This window comes from Geospiza fortis, unplaced genomic scaffold (assembly GCF_000277835.1).
Source record: "Geospiza fortis unplaced genomic scaffold, GeoFor_1.0 scaffold66, whole genome shotgun sequence".
Classification (NCBI taxonomy): domain Eukaryota; kingdom Metazoa; phylum Chordata; class Aves; order Passeriformes; family Thraupidae; genus Geospiza; species Geospiza fortis.
This window is the reverse complement of record NW_005054312.1, coordinates 1,880,181-1,899,548: the sequence shown is the minus strand read 5'-3', so window position 1 is coordinate 1,899,548 and position 19,368 is coordinate 1,880,181. Positions and strand designations below refer to the sequence as shown.

The 19,368-nt window shown below is 43.0% G+C and overlaps 2 protein-coding genes across 3 annotated transcripts in view; both read left to right on the top strand.

The window, feature by feature from the left end:
* The window catches only part of LOC102031600 (embryonic protein UVS.2-like), a 23,150-nt gene extending 17,890 nt beyond the window's left edge, over positions 1–5,260 (top strand). Inside the window, exons 7-11 of the mRNA XM_005419424.1 lie at positions 170–297; positions 1,984–2,099; positions 2,499–2,724; positions 3,818–3,936; positions 4,505–5,260. Of these exons, the coding sequence (XP_005419481.1) occupies positions 170–297; positions 1,984–2,099; positions 2,499–2,724; positions 3,818–3,936; positions 4,505–4,735 (820 nt within the window). The 3' untranslated portion in view covers positions 4,736–5,260. The remainder of the gene's footprint in view (positions 1–169; positions 298–1,983; positions 2,100–2,498; positions 2,725–3,817; positions 3,937–4,504) is intronic.
* A 3,778-nt stretch (positions 5,261–9,038) lies between these two features.
* Positions 9,039–19,368, top strand: part of ZFYVE19 (zinc finger FYVE-type containing 19) — an 11,513-nt gene continuing 1,183 nt past the window's right edge. Inside the window, exons 1-10 of one of the 2 annotated variants that reach the window (XM_005419423.2) lie at positions 9,039–9,154; positions 9,662–9,783; positions 12,215–12,268; positions 12,776–12,936; positions 13,798–13,943; positions 14,832–14,946; positions 15,502–15,711; positions 16,203–16,282; positions 16,991–17,101; positions 18,505–18,647. In XM_005419423.2, coding sequence (XP_005419480.1) covers positions 9,101–9,154; positions 9,662–9,783; positions 12,215–12,268; positions 12,776–12,936; positions 13,798–13,943; positions 14,832–14,946; positions 15,502–15,711; positions 16,203–16,282; positions 16,991–17,101; positions 18,505–18,647 — 1,196 coding nt within the window. In that variant the 5' untranslated portion in view covers positions 9,039–9,100. The remainder of the gene's footprint in view (positions 9,155–9,661; positions 9,784–12,214; positions 12,269–12,775; positions 12,937–13,797; positions 13,944–14,831; positions 14,947–15,501; positions 15,712–16,202; positions 16,283–16,990; positions 17,102–18,504; positions 18,648–19,368) is intronic. The other variant, XM_031055773.1, reaches the window with a different exon arrangement.

Genomic DNA, 19,368 nt, shown 5'->3' with positions numbered 1-19,368 from the left:
GTTTCTGCCATGCTGGTCCTCTTCAGGGAAGGGTACCAGGTCTCTGAGAAGCATCTTGCCCATTTCCATTAAAACTCTGTTTTGTGGTACATGAGAAATGATAATGCAGTTAGAGAACTTCCCTATCTATGAAAAGCAATCTAGAAATGTGATTTCCTTGTTTCTACAGGTATGATTTCTCCAGCACTCCAGGAAAACCAACTATTGTACCAGTTCCTGACCCCTCTATACCTATTGGGCAGAGAGATGGGCTGAGTAACTTGGATGTAGCTAAAATCAACAAGCTCTACAAGTGCAGTAAGTGCTGTAGATAAAAGGTATATGAATATAGCTGATGTCTGAAGGCACTGACAGACATCCTCCAAAGGAATGTGGTCCACAGTCCTTCACTACCTCTCACCCTACAACAGGAAACAGAACTGCTCCTGTGTCAAACTACTGTCTTCTTGGAAAGGACAATTTGCTTTCAATAATTCAATCTCATTTTGAGTTATCCTCATCTAATCCCTGCTCTTTGAGATAAGCAAAATCCATCAGAGAACTCATGGTTCCTACCTCTGTCAAATTCTCATTTCAGGAAAGCTCTGAAGGTAGCAAAGCATGTAAGCTCTCCTCAGCCATGAGTATAGCTTAGAGCCATGTGCATCAGGAGTGCCAGCAGATTTGTGATTTCTCTTAATTACAAAACGTCTGCAGGGCTGTAAGCATGGGTGCCATTCAGCCTGATCAGAACCCCTTGGAGGAGAAAACCATAGGCATTTTGTATAGATGTCTACTTTCTCGCCACATCCACTTTTTAACTCATCCCTGTGGTAACTTAAAGTCTAGAAATCCCTAACATTCCTCTGTAAACAGGAACTCTTCAGCCAAGATACACAAAACAGGTATAACATCATGCTCCTGCACTGCACGGGTTTTGCTTTAACTCCCAGGACAAATGCTAATTGATTTATATGGCATTTGACTTTTTTGAGATGTTATTCAACAAAACAGCAAGAAGCACTAACAAGATCTAAATATTAGTGTACTAAATTCTGCCCTTGTGCTAGAACTTAGTTAAATAATTAGAATTTAGAAGGAATCAGCATTCCTTCAGTTGGATTGTTAAGTACAGAAATCATTGCTGAGAGTGGTTACTCCACATTCACAACTGCAGATGAGACAACTTTACAATTTATGTGTCTCAAAGATAGTGATAACAAGTATTTTGTGATAGCTATTCTTGACAGTGGGGCTGGGAATGAATCATATTCAGTACCATTACTATGCAATTTCATAATTAGATCTGTATGTTTTTGGAGAAAAGCACTAAATTTTAAAAAGAGAGAAAACTTGGGGACTAAAAAAAAACCATAAAAAGTCTGGTTGTCTCAGGAAGAGTAGGAAGCAAGAGGAAAAATGTCAAAAATTCCTATGAGCAGATGTCATATATTCATATTTTGTAATTTGGGGAGTTACATAAAATGCAAAAAATTAAGTGGAAAAACAAAAGACAGATGAGATCAGACTTTTTATACCAGTCCCTAGGTCTGTAGGTTGACTTCAGTGCTCTCTGTTACCATTTTCCCTCAGTGACTATCTGTCTTTGCTTTGACAAAATCTTGTTTTCAAACTTGATTTTTGAACACACTTATGAATACACACAGTTGCTAATAGAAGTTTATGTACTTCTGTTATTGAAGTTAAGGAAGTTCATGAAAGATCCAGGCCTCTTTTAGTAAACTAATATATGTGAACGAAGCCCTATTGTCTTGAAAAAAATTATTAATATCTGAAACAGGCAAGTACTTCTAAGTACTACCTTCATTTCACTTGCAGGTTTTCAATAATTTTTACACCAGGAACAGCAATACAGTTGTAAGCAGTATAATTAATTTATAAAAGCTTGACTGCTGCAAATGGTTAGAGAGACTTGTCAGGCGTTATGGGAATATTTTTGTGCAGTTTTCATTCTCTTCAATGCTGTTTGATTCTTCCCTTCAGATTGTTGTAGCTCTGTGTTGCCTAAACCCAAAGGCTCGTTCTCCTCTGTCAATTACCCATCCCCATATCCCAACAACAGCAACTGTCTGTGGCTGATCCGCATCCGTCGAAGTAAGGTAATTTTCATTAGGAAGAAAAAGGTTTGAAGCACAGTATCCAGGCTACACAGCATTATTTCATTACCATGAGTAACCCCTGGGAGTCAGTTTATGCATCGAGGCATTTATTTTGTTATGCAGTAAATGAAAGTCTCAACAATTTTCATAAGAACTAACACTATTAGAGGGATTATTTCACTCAATTTTTATCCAGTTCAGATAGGATGGCTTTTCAAAGATAAGCAGTAGTGAAACATCTCTGGGATCTCAGTAATAGGACAGTTAGATGAAATTCTGTGCTCTTTTTATATAGAATGTAAGGTTTCTGTAATACATGGATAGTAAAATGAACATGAAGGTTTGAGACTTTCCCTGTGTATAACATTATACGCAACTTTTGCTTTTTTGTTTCTCCAGATCTTCCTGCAGTTTGAGGCTTTTGATCTCCAACGCTCCTCAGACTGTTCTTCTGACTACGTAAAAATTTACAATGGGAACAGCAAGAGCTCCCCTGTCTTGCTGGACAAGTACTGTGGGAAGGGTCCACTGCCCTCCCTGGTGGCATCTGGATCCACAATGCTGGTGGAGTTTGCAAGCGATGAGAGCATTACAGGCACAGGATTCAGAGCCTCCTATAACAGGGGTATGAACACTCCTTTACAAAGCTTGGAGAACAGCATTAGCAGTATTTGTACAGAAGAACTGAAAACTTTTACTATACACTGCAGAATAGGTCTTTTTGCTCATTCTTCACACACAGAGCAATTGGAAATGCAGAAGGCCAGGCAATGATATGTCTAAAGGTTCACAAGAAACAGAAAATGGGATGTCACATGGGTGTCATGTTAGTTATCCTGAGATCTCATTCACATTCTTCTGAGAGCCTCTGTTAGGCTTCTTCAAATCTCCAGAACAATGTCTTTAAATGAAAACAATGCAATGACTGAAATTAATAGGAGCAGTGCAGCCAAAGAGCACAAAGACTGCAGAATCAACAAGAGACCTCAACCAACGAGATGCAAAGCCAGTATCTGGGCAAGACATTATTCAAGGTTTTGTGGGACTTTATGCAGCAGCAGAGGTACTGACCTTGGGTACCTTACACCTTCTGAATTAAAAACTATATTAAAAGTTATATACACAAAACACTGTGCTTCCTGTAATCATGTGAGGGATGTCTTTTTTGCAAACACACAAATGCATCCTGGACTGCCAGACCAAATTCTGTTGTGCTGTGTCATGCTTTCAGCAAGAAGGCAGTAGCCCAAAGTTGCCTTATTTCAACTGAAAATCCCAGCTTCTATAGAGCATAAATTGCAGAAATCTTAGAAAAGTGTTATTTTTATTCTTTTTGCTTTATTCAATTGAGTAATTTCTAGAAAGAACTAGATCTAGCTTGATAATGCAATCTTGAATACTGATTCTTTTCTGAAGGGCAGTCAGTGCCATCAGAATGCTGTGCTAATATGGTAACAGCTGATTGGAAAGTCAGATACAGCTTTAGGTGCAGCTGTTCCCTGTTCTCCAAAAATTATTTATCAGACATGTTTCTAGTTCCTTCAGTACAGCTGCTGATACAAATACTAAGTGAAGAAATAAAGTACTTCAGCAGTGGGCTTTCATGGTAGCACATTTTTTCTTGGTTTGAAGAAATAATAAAATAGCTGTAAGCAAACTCATTTCTACTGACAAAATGCTCTTGTTAATATATCTGGTTTTCTCCCTTTTCTCCTCAGTGAATTGTGGAGCCACTTTCAGAGATTCAAAGGGAGTCATCACCTCTCCAAACTACCCCAATAAATACCCCAAAAATCGAGCATGTTTCTGGGTCATCACTTCTCCAGTAGGATATAAGGTAAGGCACAGATGAATTCATTTGTGGGTTTCATCACTGTTCTCTGATGAAACCTCTGTTTCTCTTGAAGAGTAAGAGCTGTTATGTCACTTTTTCAGCAGATATCCTCAGAGTAAAAATCTGAAAGCAAAAATTCATTTTAAGAATTTATGCTGAATCTTGGTTTCTGAGGTGCTCTGCAAGGGAAAAACCTTTATGTGTGCAAGTGAACTCATGAATCTAGCCTTTACCACAAGGCTTTGTTCAAAATAATCCCTAGGCAAGAGCTCCCACTGGAAAACTGAAACATCACACAGGTGCTGTTTTTATATTTCTCTAGAGGAAAGAATGTGAAGCGTAGAAGATCAATCTTGTCCCTTGCTTATCCTTCCAATCCAAATACTGATGAACTAAGCAAATAATTTGCTACTAATTTGCATTGCCATATGGGATCAGGATGTGGTGCACACACAGAATAAAAAATTGGTGCCTGCACACAAGGAGTTTAGAGTATTTGTTGTTGTTAAAAAATGGGTAAGAGAAAAGGCTGCAACCTGGAAACAAAGTGCTTTGGTTGTATTTTCTCCAGATATCTCTCAAAATGTTATCCTTTGAGCTGGAATATAGTGACAGATGCATCTATGACTACTTGCTCATACATGATGGAAGCCGCCCTATGTCACCTGCAGTTGGCCCTTATTGTGGGACAGAGAAGGTTGCAGACTTTACTTCCACTGGGAACTTTGTGCTGGTTGAATTCCACAGTGATTTAGTGTGGGAGTTGCCTGGATTTGTGATGAGTTATACATTTGCTAGGTAAGTATAATACAGATGGTGTTTGAAAAACAGAATCAGAGTCCAGCTAGCCACAGGTAAAAGTGAAGATGCCACCAATTTCAGAAAAAAAATATATAGCCTGATACCTTTAACAAGCATGAAGTTTGACCTCTTAGTGTTACATCTACAGTGGTGTAATTTCCATGGTGAATCAAGGACAGAAATGTTCCTGCCCATGGGATGCTTCTGTCTGAGACTGTATGCTTTTTGTTATAGTATTCTCATTGCTGGTGTTGCATGGCTAAACACAATAGCAGAGCTGAAACTATGTAAGCAGATTTTCAAGAACTTCTAGTGGTTAAAACTGTGCCCATAAAAAATTTCAGAACATGGCTGTGTAGCAACTTTAAGCTGTATTCTGGCAAATGCTATTACCCAGCCTAAATGTGCATTCCAGCAAATCTTCAGACACATTTATTTACATTTTGAAGCCAAGATCGCAGTTCATATAAGCACCAGAGCTTAGCCTGGAAATCACCACTCGACACCAAAGTGGTGTCATAGTACAGTATGACATACAGTACCTCAACTCAAAGATTTGCACTACTCCTCCTACTCCTCTGTGAGATGGACCAGGTCAGGGAACAGATTTAACTTAAGAAACTAAAGTTAAGAGTAGCAGGAACAAGCACTGAGAGGGAATGGAATGAAGCACCTGCTGTTGTCACTTTGCTGTGGCCTGAGTCAGGTATTGAAATTGTCCATAAGGTGTTACCAAAGTACTTTTTAAAAATGAGGCCTGAAAACCTAATGCAAAGACCATTGAATGTTCTCTTTGGAGAGCATTTTAGATGTGAAGTACCTTGTCTGTAGAGAGAAATCCTCCTCCTCTAAAGAGATGGCTGGAGTGGAGAAATAAATCACTGCTGTAAGCACCTAACACTTTGCCTTGACTTGATGTATTCAGAATTAAATGCTAGTGCCAAACTGGGAGATGCCAAAGCATAATGAATAATAAAAGACTTTGCTGAAATTATGTCTTTGTGAAGAAGAGCATGTAGAAATTTCCAATTTGCTTTCCTGGTTCAACCAAAAAATTTTTGAATTATGATGACTTTGTAGCAGTGGAGGGGAGGGGTTTAAGATCTGTAATGTTTTGCTTTTTAAGCACTGGTTAATTTTCACCCACAGAAGAATGAGAATTGATAAGTTGTGAACATCAAGGTTTAGAGCTTTCTTGCATCATGGTGGGAAAGGGCATGCACAGCAGGCAACAAATATTTGTATTTCTTACAAGCTTCAATCTTCTGGCTATAAAAAGCATTCCTTCATTTAATTTGACTCACTATTTAGATTGGCATATTTTTGGAGAATGTAACCATTTCATCAGCATGTCAGAAAATTAAACTCTACTTCTATTTTTAAGCTCAGCTTCAGACTATAAAAAATGCTAATTCTTTTTGAGTCTGAGGACTTTGATGGAGGTGCAAAAGTAACAACCCCATGACAACTCTGATTATATAATGAAGTTGAACAGGTCCCTGTTTTAAACAGACAGTGCTGAACAGCTTTGTAACTTGAGCATTACCTTAGATTGCCTTCCCTTGGTCTGATGCGGAGCTCTACAGATGTGCAATGTTTTAGATGTTTACCCATACTTGGGAAAAGAACAACAGCATATTGCAAAAACAATATGCCACATACAAGAATACTGGTCTTGCAATATGTCTCTAAAATATGGTTTTCAGTAGGACATTACCCATGTATAAACACACTCATATTCTGAACTATATGGAGGAAGAGTAACCAGCTAGTAGACACAAGGGACAGTATAGTCAAAAGTTTAGGATTCAAATACCACAATAGGAGGATTTTCAGAAGTTCTAACTAAAGTTCAGCACTCACTTAACACACTTATGAAATCCAAAATGTAAGGATTTAACCTAAAACAGAGAGGTATCTAGCAGTGAGGAACATATGCATTCCCATAGATGTACATAACTCATGACACAAGCAGGTGCTACCTTAACTGCATACAAAACCAGATCTTTTTAAAGAGAGACCCACTTCCAGAAGCCTGTGTGTGTGGAAGAAATAAGAGTGTTTGTGCCCACATATTCCTTTTTTACCTGCTTTGAGACTGTCCTGGTTCCTGCCTGGGAGGCAAATCAGAGCCTTTGTGTGCTGTGCTTTTGTAGTCTGTAAGAACCAGAACAGAGATCTGTCAATTATTGCTGCAGGAGAAAAACAGCCTGGAATAAAGCATTACAGAAGCACACAAAATGTACTACTCATAGGTCTATTTCTGTGTTTAATTTAAAATACATTTTCCTTACATAAACAAATAACTGTGGTTGAGAGGACACTTGCTTGCATGACTACAGCCCCGGTTACTGAATCACAGAATAGCTTGGTTGAAAGGGACATATAAAGGTCACCTAGTCCAAAACCCTGCAATAAGCAGTCATCTTCAACTAGACCAAGTTGCTCAGAGCCCCATCCCACCTGACTTTGAATGTTTCCAGAGGTGGGATGTCCACCATCTCTCTGGGCAACCTGTTACAGTGTCTTACCACCCACGCATAAAAACTTTTTTCCTTATATTAGTGTAAAACCATTGTCCCTTGTCCTATCCCAACAGACCCTGCTAAAATTCTTGCTCCCATCTAAGCCCCCTATAAGTAAGAAAGGCTGCAAAAAGGTCTTCCCAGAGCCTTCTCATCTCTTGACTCAGCTTGACCCAACGCCCTCAGCATGTCCTCATAGGAAAGGTGCTCCAGCTCCCTAATCATCTTTGTGTCCCTCTTCTGGATATGCTCCAACAGGTCCTTGTCTTTTCTGTGCTGAGGACTGCAGACCAGGATGCAGCACTTCAGGTGAGAGCTGCCCAGAGCAGAGTAGCTATAACTTTGTAGGACAGAGAATACGCAACTTACTGTGCAACAACTGAGTTTGGCAAGAAGACACACAAACCAAAACCCATTTAATCTCTCCTGCACTTCAAATAGGCATTGAAAACCTTATAGGCTAAGTCGTCACATAAGATTTTATAATCGAGTTCGCTTTACCATGGGAAAGAGCCGCGGGCAAAAAAGAGAAATAAAGGAAAGCTGCTGCTGCTCGGCCGCCAAATGGCCTTCGGCTTGGGAGCTGGAGAACCGCGGGGGCCGGGCCCCCTCTGGCGGACACCTGCAGGGAGCGGGAATGGGAACGGGAGCGTGTAGCGCCGCTTCTGCAGACGGGTGAGAGAGAGACATCTCTCGGCCCGGCTCGGTCGCGGCCCCCAGCTCCGTGCTGCCCCCAGCTCCGTGCAGCTCCATGACGCGCTCTCAGCAGGGAGGCTCCGTTTCCTTAGCGGGATACCCCCGCACTCCTCCATGGCTGGGAAGGATCCCTTGGGCTGCTGCTGGTATTTTCTCTTCCAGAGCTGCACTCCGAATTCTACCTGTCAGTCGGTAGGTTGCACTGTAACATCAAGATTGAAGTCTCCTGGTCCTGTTTTCCCATTGAGCAGCTCAATGGCTAAGACAATGAAGCCTTTTATTTGAGTTTGTCCCGATTCCCTGCTTTATACCTACAATATCTGGAATGTCCGGGTGGTCTCTAACACAATTGCTGAACAGGTACGAAGTTTAGCTTCCATCTGTCTTTCTAATGTTTTTTACCATTAAAAAACCCAACCTAACAAAAACCCCAACAAGGACACAAATGCCAAAAATGAAAGATTGAGAGACAACCCCCCATTTTTTCCCTTTAAATTTAGCTTTATTCAGATATTAATGAATTTTACTTCCTTGAATAAATGAGTGAGTTTCGTAATTTAATTGTGAGTCTTTACAACGTGGGGTTATATATTAAACTGAAAAGAATGCACAAGGCACCTGCAAACCCACGCAGTTAACAGGATGACTCATTTGCACTCCGTGACTCTTTTTGCAAACACTGCAGGACACTTACTCCTGAGGGCAGGCGGACCAACACTGGCAGAAGGATGGGTTGGAGTTTTGCAGTTCAGCTGATTCTTGCTCTTCTGAGCCAGGATCTCACCGCAGGTTTAGGACAAAAAAACCCCACCCAGAGTGGCTTGAGCGCAACACTGTCAGCCTGAGAGAATACACTTTCTTGTCTTATTAACACCCAGGCACAGCTCATGCCCTCCGAGCCAGGGCGCCTCAGGCGGGGGCGGGCAGGGGCACGGGACTGCGCGTACCACAATGCATCGCGCGGCGATGGTAGCCGAGCCGGCCGGCTACTGGGACTGTGTGGCACTCTGGGTAATGTAGTTTATCTGCGGAGAGCCGCTTGGCATCCGAAGGTCGTGAGGGAAGAGCAAGGGACTACAACTCCCGTAGGGCCGTGCTTCGGAGGTGCAGCGCCGTGCCTGAGGGCGGGCTGGGGCGCTAGCGCCATGGATAGCCGGTGCTATGGGTGCGCGTCCAAGTTCTCTGTCTTCAAGAAAGAGGCAAGTCCGGCTGCGGGGGTCAGGAACGGGCCGGTCCCGCGAGTGCCTCCCCCGCCGTGCGAGGGTCTGAGAAGGGAACCGGGGGCTGCTTCGCCCGGCGCCGAGACACGCTTCCCAGCCAGCATCCTGGCGTTGTTGTCCTTGCTTACTGAGCTCTCGTAATGCCTAATTCCGATATGTCCTCAAATATGAGAAATTACTGACCAAAAAACCAAAAAGTCATTGAATGCCATCTCTCTAATCCAGGATTCTGTCATGGTCTCAGACACACACACTTCGCCAAACTATGGGTGAAGTGGCGACTCTGCTCCCAGCATGAGTTATCTGCTGGTGCTCCAAGGTTCTTGAGTCTCCATATCTTCAGCAGCAGCTGGTGAAACAGTTCTGTCACACAAAAATCAGCATTATTTTGTGTGTGCCTCGGCACGGGCACTGTGCCCGCAAGCGGCAGCAGTGTGGTGGCGAGGTGGTGAAGCCCTGTCCTGCCCCTCTCTCCTGTCTCTGCAGTGTGGCTGCAAGAACTGCGGACGCTCCTTCTGCTCGGGCTGCCGGAGCTTTAGCGCTGTTGTTCCCCGCTGTGGAAACACTCAGCAGAAGGTGTGCAAGCAGTGCTATGGGAAACTAACTGGGTAAGATGGAGTGTTTCTTCACCCAAAGACAGTTTGCTGCTTTTGTCCTTCAGTTTATATTCCCTGTGGTGTTGCAGATTTCTGCAGGAGAGCTCTGCCTTCCATATGTGCAGGGATGCTGCCTGTACCCCCAGAATTTCAAGACAGGACATCTCTGAACTTGTTATATGAGCTGTGCAGTCCTAAAATAGGAATCAGGATTTGTGCCAGTTCTCTATAGTTGACAAAGGGTTGACATAGTTTAAGAGTATCAGGTTTAAATCTTCATGGATAGACCCTGAATTCTTGTGGACAGCTTAACTAGATTTGCTGAGGTTAAGCCATGCTGTGGTTTTGCCCAGAAATCTATACCACTTTAACAGTTCTGGCAGTCGTCTCAGATGTGAATAGTTGAGTAGCCTGACGATAAGATGTTCAAAGTGTTATTAATTCTGTGGGCGAACAATGACACAAATCCTCCTTGTTGAGGGATCCCTGCTATGTGTGGCCTGAAGACGTAAAGTTTTGTAGCCTAAAATCTCTTAAATTTTTGCTTTTAAAAGAAAACTAAAAATTATTTGCAATCATAACTTCCTGTTGAAAACAAATCACGTAATTCAGTAGCAGCAGGATTATGGACTTGAACAAGCAACACAAGAACACAGGTGTACACCAGAATTCCTCTGTCAACCAATTCTTCTGTGTCCTTTTTTTCTTGCATTTCTCTTGTTCCTTTTCCTCACTTTTCTCCTATAGCATGGAATTTTCACCAGCAAGGGGGGAATTTTCTGGTTCTGCAGGTGTCTAAAGGAGAAGAGCCTCATTAGTGAAGGTCTTCATCTTCACAGGCTGCTGAAAACAGTGAAGGACAGTATTCAGTCTTTTCAGTTTTGAAATTATCTGACTTCCTTCACAAGTTCAAAGCCATTAAGAAAACTGGGGGTTTTTTTCTCTTAATTTTAATATCAGCACTAGGGAGCTACAGCAGAAAAACAATCTTCCCTGGCTGGATAGCAGGTAGAATGGTCTCTAGGAATCATAGAATGGTCTGGGTTGGAAGGGACCTTAAAAATCATCTATTTCCTGCCCCTGTGCTGTGGGCAGGGACACCTTCCACTAGACCAGGTTGCTCAGAGCTCCATCCCACCTGACCTTGAACACTTTCAGGGATGGGGCATCCACAGCTTCTCTGGGCAACCTGTTCCAGTGTTCACCCCTCTCCAAGTAAAGAATTTTTTTTCTAATCTAAACCTGTGTCTTTCAGTTTAAAACCATTCCCCCTTGTCCTGTCACTATGTGCTCTTCTAAAAAAGTCTTTCTCCATCTTTCTTGGAAGTTTCTGGGAAGACCCCAGAGCTAAATGTGGCACTGCTGGTGAGGTCCCATGAGAGAGGAAGAGATGGGTAGAATCCCCTCCCTTGCCCTGCTGGCCATGCTGCTTTGGATACAGCCCAGGATACAGTTGGCTTTCTGGGAGCACACATTGATGGGTCATGTCCAGCCTCCTATTCACCAGCACTCCAAGGACCTTTTTGGCAGGGCTGCTCTTGATCTGTTTGTGCCCCAGCCTGTGTTGATACCAGGAGTTGCCCCAGCCCAAGTGCAGCACCTTGTACTTTGTCTCATTTCACCTCATGAGATTCCCAGGGGCCCACTTCTTGAGCTTGTCCAGGTGCCTGTGGATGGCATCCTGTTCTGCAGGTAACACACACAGGCTGCAGTGCTGTAAGCTGCATATGTTGTTGTTCTGCATGCAAATAGCTTTCAGAATTGAAGCCTTAGAACTTTGGAAAGCATTCCAACAATGTTGCATTCAGTCATTACTATATGGGCCTTAGCTGTGATTTCTAAGAACAAATAAAATATGTTAACTAACTTACATAAGTGTCTACTTTAGTCCCTCAGCCTGAGCACAGCAAAGTAGAAGAGTTAGACGTGTTTTAGGTGTGCAATGTTCAAGTGTTTTGTAACTTGTTATATAATAACTTCTGTAACACTTTGTTTTACTTGTATGTTATATAATTCTGTGTTTGTTGCATGCCCCAGCTCCTTCCAGAGAGTCCTGCTGCATGGAAGCTAATTACCCTGGGAGTCTTACCTAAGTATTCCCTGCCTGCCCTGTGAACTGGGAGGTGCAGGCTGTGGGAGGCAAGGGTATTTCAGCCCCACCTCCTTGGATCACTGGTGACCGTATTAAGTCACATTCTGTCCAGATGCAAAACAACTGGACCAAAGGACAGAGATGAAGGCTCCTGCTGTCCTGGACGACTATACTGTCCTAACCCCTTGCATAAGCTGATTCTTCTCAGTATTAATGAGGTTAAGAAAGGGGCTGTACCAAGAGGTCAAGAAACACCTACTGATTCCTCTTGAGATGAGAGACTACATAATTGCCAGTATTGTCAAGTATTGTCAGTATCTTGAGTTCAGAGAAATAATTTTTGTCTTTCAGAGAAGGATCTCAAAGCAGTTCAGCAAAATGGTCACCACCAGAAAACTACAAAAAGTGAGTTGCATTTGCCAAGCAGTTCTTTCTACTGCAGACAAGCCTTTTAGAGCTTCCTCTTCCCCTGTGGATACCAGCAAAAGTTCGGCTTGTGGTGTGGGTATTTGCTTGTTCAGAGTTAGATTAAGGATAGACTTTTTGTTTTGCTGTTTAGGCTGTTAGTTTGTTTGGAGGGGTGGGGGCTATGCTCTTTTGAATAGACTCCTGAACAGCCACCTGCCTGCAATTATCTGTGGCTTGTAATTATCAGAGTTGGCTTGGAAACAGGAACCTTGTGGTGAAATGTTCCTTGTCTGCTGGGAAGTGCTGCCAGATGTGTTCTTGTGAGCTAAGGTTTCCCTTACTCTTAAGAGTGCTTTATTGTGCTGATATTGGAGAGAGTAGTTTCATTTGTGTTCTGCACTGGCATTCTTCAGATAGCCTCTTGAGTTCACAGAGGATGTTTTCTTATCTCCAGGTTAAAATCCCTGTTCTCATTGACATGTATTTTTTCCATCCTTGTCACAGGCGTGTAGCAGCTTTTGAGGCTAAACAAAACCAGCTGAAAGACAGACAGAAGGCAGCTGCAAAACCCCCAGGTCGAGCAGGCTGCAGATACCAGGGGCTCTCAAAAGAGGATAGAGCTATTGCAGAGAGACTGGAGAGACTCAGGGAGGAAAGGAAACCAAGTGAGTTTTAGAGAACACCATAAATACCTTGGGTGGGAACACTACTATTTGGGAAACAAGGAACCTGGAGGGAGAGGGAAGTGCTGGGCTTTAAGTGGCTGTGATATTAGGGGGATGGAGGCTTAAAATAGGACAGAGCATCCAAGGTCTGCTGCCACAATGGCCAGCTCCTACCATGATTTTAGATCAATGTTCCAGTTTCATTTTGCTTCTTGGGGTTTCTCTTGAAACTACTACTCAGTTTTGGAGCAGTGTCTTATCTGTAAAATCACTTCCTCATTTTTCATTTTTGGGGGTAAAAACCTGCGTCAAACCCACTTGGAGTAGAAGGAAATGAAAGTCTTTGGCCAAACTATTTTGAAGAAGGTTTCCTGTGAGTTTTCATCCCAGTCCACAACTGTCAGGTTCTGGGACTGCTTTGAGGTGCTTGCATGAAAAGAAACTATTTTAAATATTATATGTGGTCTCTAAAAGAAAAAGAACATTCTTCAGAGTGGTTACCTGGTTATTGTAGAGTCATCAAGTCCAACCATTAACCCAGCACTGCCAAGTCCACCACTAAACCATATCCCAAAGTGCCGCATCTACACATCTTTTGGGTAACTCCAAGAATGGTAACTCAGCTACTTCCCTGGGCAACCTTTTCCAGGGCTTGGAAGAAAGGGATAGCAGTTAGCATCAGGGTAGTCTCTGAGTCACTGCAGTATGACCCTTTATTCACGTCAGGGCTGGGCGAGGTTTTTGCTGAAGTGTTCAGAGTCTGATTCCAGAAGGAAATACTATTTTAAGGAAAAAAAAACATGTAGCTTTTCATTTTCAGTAACAAAATAATCTCCTCCCTTGGGTTATTGTGAATTGCAGAGTCCATCCCTACTCAGGCTGAGATCGAAGCTAGGCTGGCAGCCCTGAAGGAAGACGGCCGAGGACCTGTTCCATCCACACAGGAAATGGAGGACCGGTTGGCTGTCCTGCAGGGTAGAGATCCTCCTTCCCAAGCTCCCAGACCTGTAAGCTCCCTCAGCTCTTTAGTCAGCAATTTATTCTGAGCTGACACAGTAACTGGTGTCACAACATGCTAACCATTCTTCCTTCTTCAGCCTTTCTGTGTCCAGGTAGCTTTCTTCAGAAATCTCTGTTTCCTGACTGTGTCATTGCTCCAGAAGCAAATCACCAGCCTTTACCCATTCAAAGCTTCAGTTTGAATGCAGCATGTTCCTTTATGCCAGATGTAGTTTATGTATATATTTTTAACAATAGATGCTAAGGTTTTTTTACTCTCAAGTCATTTATGTACATGAGTAGTTATAGTTTTTCATAGCTATTTGTGTTGGAGGCTTATCAGCCCTAACTTCTAATTACATCTTCTAGTTGTTACTGCTTACCAGCTGGGCAGAAACCTGTTTATTTTAACAGAAATGGAAGCCCAGTGTGATTTGTCTGAATTTGCAGAGGAACTAGTTGGATATATGGCTTGAAAGCCTATAGGAATGATCTTGTCCCCCAAGATATCATTTCCTTATGGTTCTTTCAGCTGCATGCCCAGCTGTTATCATAGGTCTCTGTGGAGCTGCTGGCTGGCACTGTTGAGAGTGGCACTTTGTTTACACTGGAGGTAGTGGCAGAGCTGGAGTTGGGACCCAGCAGCACGTATTTCTATACACTCAGCACCCCTTTGCCTTCTTTGGGTGACTGCTGTTAGAGCTGTGGGCATTCAGCACCTCTGAAAATGAAGCTCTTACAAATCTTACACCACATAACTGTAAATTGAGATTCTCAATATTAGTGGAGGCATCTTTGTATAATGCTCCCTTCTAGGGTGATCTTGATTGCCAAATTTGATTGAGTATGCCGCTTTCCTCTCATTTGCCTTTTCCCACACTCTCCTGGTTTCTTAGGTGCACCAAGCCCCAGATACCCGAAGTCTGGTCCAGCAGACAGATGACCTGTTAACTCAACTGTCTGAGGAGGTTGCCATTGATGAGCATTACAGACCAAGAGTTCAGCCTCAAGGTATCTATTTTGGCGTCTAAAGATCTGTTTATGTCTAATTATGTATGTGCTATGCTGAGAAGGGAGTTTGTGCCTCTCTATGTAACTTAACAGGTGAGCTGAATGTCCAGTTTGTCCATATCTTCCCCTTATAATCCCTTGCACTGACCAAGAGTGGCTCCACGTTGGGTCTTGGTGTCTTTGCTTGGAGATAGTTCCTTCTTGTCAGGGTTGTATTATTCAGATTCTGTTTCTCTAGAGTGACTCCTCTCTGGGGAGGAGCAGAGGAGCTGTTGCTACTCCTAATGCACCTGTGCACTGTTACAAAACATCAGAATCCAGCATAACATTATCTTCCTGGCTGCATTGCCTTCTCTGTAATCTCACTGTGAGCCACAGATTAGCTCATTTTCTCCTCTTCATGTACAGTGAAGATCCTACTGGCATGTCTCTTCCTCTCATTACCCAGTTTTATGGAGAGCAGCAAGCTACTCTCATAGCCTTATTTGTCATGTTTTCTGTGCCCAAGGAACATGGCTGCTGAGTCACCAATGTGTTCTGTGTGTCTGTCTGCAGCTGTTAATAGCCAGAGTTTGAATGATCTCAATCGGGGAAGTGAAGATTGTGTTTGCCCTGCAAATCTGGACCCAAAACAGCTAGAGGAAGAGAAGAATAAACTTCTGGCAGAAGCTGCTGCTGAGCTGCAGGAAGAGAACACTAGGCAGGAAAAGATCCTACAGGTTGCCAAGAGACTGGCAGCACTCAAAGGCGAGGACCCAGAGAAAGGTGGGTAGCAGATGAGAATACAGTGCCAAGAGAGGAATCGAGTTGCTGTGACAGAGTAAATTTTTATTAGTGTTTATCCATTAATTCTTCTGTTATGCAAGAAACAGACTGAGATTTGGTTCTGTCTGCAAAGTTGTACAGGTTGGTTTGTCATGAAATCATAATGAGAGATCTAAGTTGAGGGTAAGGGCTAGGGCTGTAAGGTCAGACTGCTTTGTCTTGCACCCTTCTTTGGGATAATTCTAGCATGCTCTGGTGACGTTAGCAAAACTTTTAAAAGAAAAACTCTGGTTTTGGTGGGGATCTTTTCCATCTCTCTTCCAAGTATTAAAAATGAACAGTAATGTCCTTTCTGAGGAACCTGTACCTTAAAAGGTCAGAGCCAGAATGCCGCAGCCAGCTCACACCACAGAGAATTGTCTCTGGTACATTAGTGTGCACAAGGCTTGAGGCAGGTGTGAGTTACAATCTCACATTTCTTACTCCTACAGTTACACTGGAAACCTATAAGCTCCCTGACAGTGATGAGGAAGTGGCTGAGGAGGAGGCCATTCGCCGAGTGCTGAAACAGGTCGGAAGTGGCAGCTGTGGCCTTGTTGTTCTTCCTCTTGGTTTTGTCTTGTGTGTGTGCTACCTGGTGAGCATACAAAGGTTATGTTTCTGTTCCTGAGAAGAGCTTCTTTCCTTACTTTCCTAGTGCTTTTCCAATACTAGCTCCCATGGCCCATTCAACTATTTGACAGGCAGTTGAAAACAATACTTCTAGTCTGTCACACTGTCTTTCTCATTCATGCTTAGTGTCTCTTGTGGTCTGCATGTGTCTCCTGTATAACCACGCTTTGCTGGTACTTCCTCTCTTTTTGTTCTGTTTTCTTCCAGCCACTTAGAACATGGATGATGAGATGTGTGCTGTGTAGCTCAGCTTTCTCCCTAAAATGGACATTTCTCCCCAAAATGTCTCTGAATTATCTTGCAGGCAGACCTGAGCTTGACTGATATGTCACATGTGTTTGAGTAGCATGATGCTGAGGGCTTGCTAGCTGCACTGCAAAGCAGAGTGTGTGAGCTGCAGGCCCCTGCTGCTGCAAACTGTCCACAAGGCACACACAGTGTTCCAAGTGCAGAGTGAGCTTACATCTGTCTGGGTAACAGCAGCTGCATTCAGACTTGTCATCTCCTGTTACTGCATGAGAGCATTGAGTGCAGGAGGTTTAGGGCCTGGAATGAGGCTCCCAGCTGTGTTTGAAACAAGAGACTTCTTGCTTTGTGTTGTTACCAGCTCACAGAGGAAGCAGCCCTGGATGAAGCAAGTGGATTCAACATTCCCCCAGATCAGACCACCCATCCAGGACCCTCACAACAGAACCTGTGTAAGCAAGCAAAGCAAAAGGTCAGTGAAATGGTCAAGATCTCTTGAACTGACATCTGGAATGTTCCAGGGTCTCAGGAGAGTACAGTTCTGTAGCAGAAGTTTGTTGTATCCTAGGCTTGATGCAGGAAAAAAATTAAATAACCAGTTTCTCCAGAGCTAACAAGCCAAGCAGCTTCTGCAAGGATGACCAGCTCTGAGCTCAGCTGTGAATCATCCTTGTAGTTATAAAAGGAATTTTTCCCTGGAATACAATTCCTTTCAGGCTGGCTTTGAGTTGAATGTTACAGAGTTGTGTAAACCAAGAGAAGTTAGTAGACTCCTCACAATATGGATATCAGAGAATTATACATATATATGTATAATAAGATCAACAAGGCCATCTACCATACAGGTACCATACAATCTGAGCCAGAGTAAGTGGGAGGTTTCCCTGTGCTTTCAGCATGTGCAGAATAGAACCTCTAGATAGTATTCTACTGTTCATGTTCTCATATAATGTCAGAGGAAGGAGTTAGTAGCAGGATAACCTATGCTTAGAGTGGATTCTGGCCTGCTGTGGAAATATATACATAATCTCTAATGTATATTACAAGAATTAAATGCACCTGTGACTCACAAGCACCTGTCAGGCCTGCTCCCAGTGGAAGAAATTATATCATTGTAAACATTATCAAAAACATCCATCTCAGGTATGACACCTTGCATTTCTGGGATTACTGATGCAAAAGATAGTGTTAGAAAAAGATTGTGTCAGGAAGCGGCCTTTGCCAGTGTCCAGGCACAATGCCTCAGTGTGTTTTCAGCTCCACAAGAGTTCTCTGTAAGGGAAAAGGAGGCCATAGTTGGCTGTATGGATATATTTAGATTATGATTTCAGATCTTTTTGTTCCAGCCTCAGGTATGAATGAATAGTAGGGGCCTTTTGGCAATTCCTTTGTCCCACAGTTTCCTTCCCACAACAGGGAGAAAACAATGCTCCCACCTCCACATTCCTTTCCCTTCCCACATAGCCTCTTTCAGCAAAACTGTTTGATCTCTTGCTTTTGCAGCAGGAGTTGTCACATGGTATTATTGTGGTGCCTGCCAGAATATCTGAGCTTTATGCCCTTTACGCAGCACACTCAATGTGGGCATATATCCCTGTAGACTCTAAATGAGGCTGAATACCTGTTTACATTCCAAGCAACATAGATTTTAACCCAAATTCTAGAAAGTACCTTGGATTTTTATTTAATAATCTAGATGTATATGGAGCCTGTCCCTGCACTCTGGGCAAGTTCATCTCACAGACTTAGGATCAACAGAGAGGAAACTGTGGACTATGGGACAGGTCACTGTGGCCATCATGTGTTACAGTTAAGGTCCTTTATTGTCCATGCTGGGGTTTGAACTCTCTGTCTCTTGTTTTCTATGTGAATTAGAGCCACACTCCAGCCACCACAGCTCTTGCAAGGGCAGATGATAGTGATGAGGATGAGTTACCCTGGTGCTGCATCTGTAACGAAGATGCCACTTTGCGCTGCCATGGCTGTGACGGGGACCTCTACTGTCAGCGCTGTTTTTGGTGAGTCATGCAATTCCTCTGGGTCTGAGAGGTGGTCAGAGGTAAGCTTGGCCCCCTTTGTATGTTTTTGTCATTAGGCAGAAAAACAGGCAGTAGGAGGCAAGATTTGAGGAATCCAGATTTGAGCTGAATGCTAGTTGTTAGAGAAATACTTTGTGAGATCAGTAGTTGTCCCAGGCTTCAGGGACTAAACTGGTCCTAGGCAGAAATGCTTGGGTGAATGTTTGGGCACATTGTCTGAGTGTTCTCTGGAGCAGCTGATAATGCTGCATTGCGTGGGATGGGATAAATGAGGCCATTGTTCAGTGACTCCTATGGCTTGTTAATGCCATTGATGGATGACCTAGGCTGGATTCCCTTAAAGGGGAAGATCAGATAGTATGAATTCCTGAAGGTTTTCTTAGGTTGAGACTTTGCAATCCTAAACCATATTAAAAAATTCTTTGTTGAAATATGTATGTGTGAGCCTTTTTTCACCAGTCAGGCTGGTGAAAGACTTGCAGCAGCTGTTGTCTTTGTTCTTAAACATGCATGGCTTGATTTTTGACAAAATTTTCATATCTCAGATTTGGAGGGTTAATTCATTTAAATAAAAAGTTATTCCTGACAAGTTGTATGACTTCTTTTTTTTCATACCTCAGAAGTATTGGGTAGCAGGCTGGGTTCTCAGATTAGTGCTGGATGACATTAAGACAGCAGGTTGGGATAATAAGAGATGCTT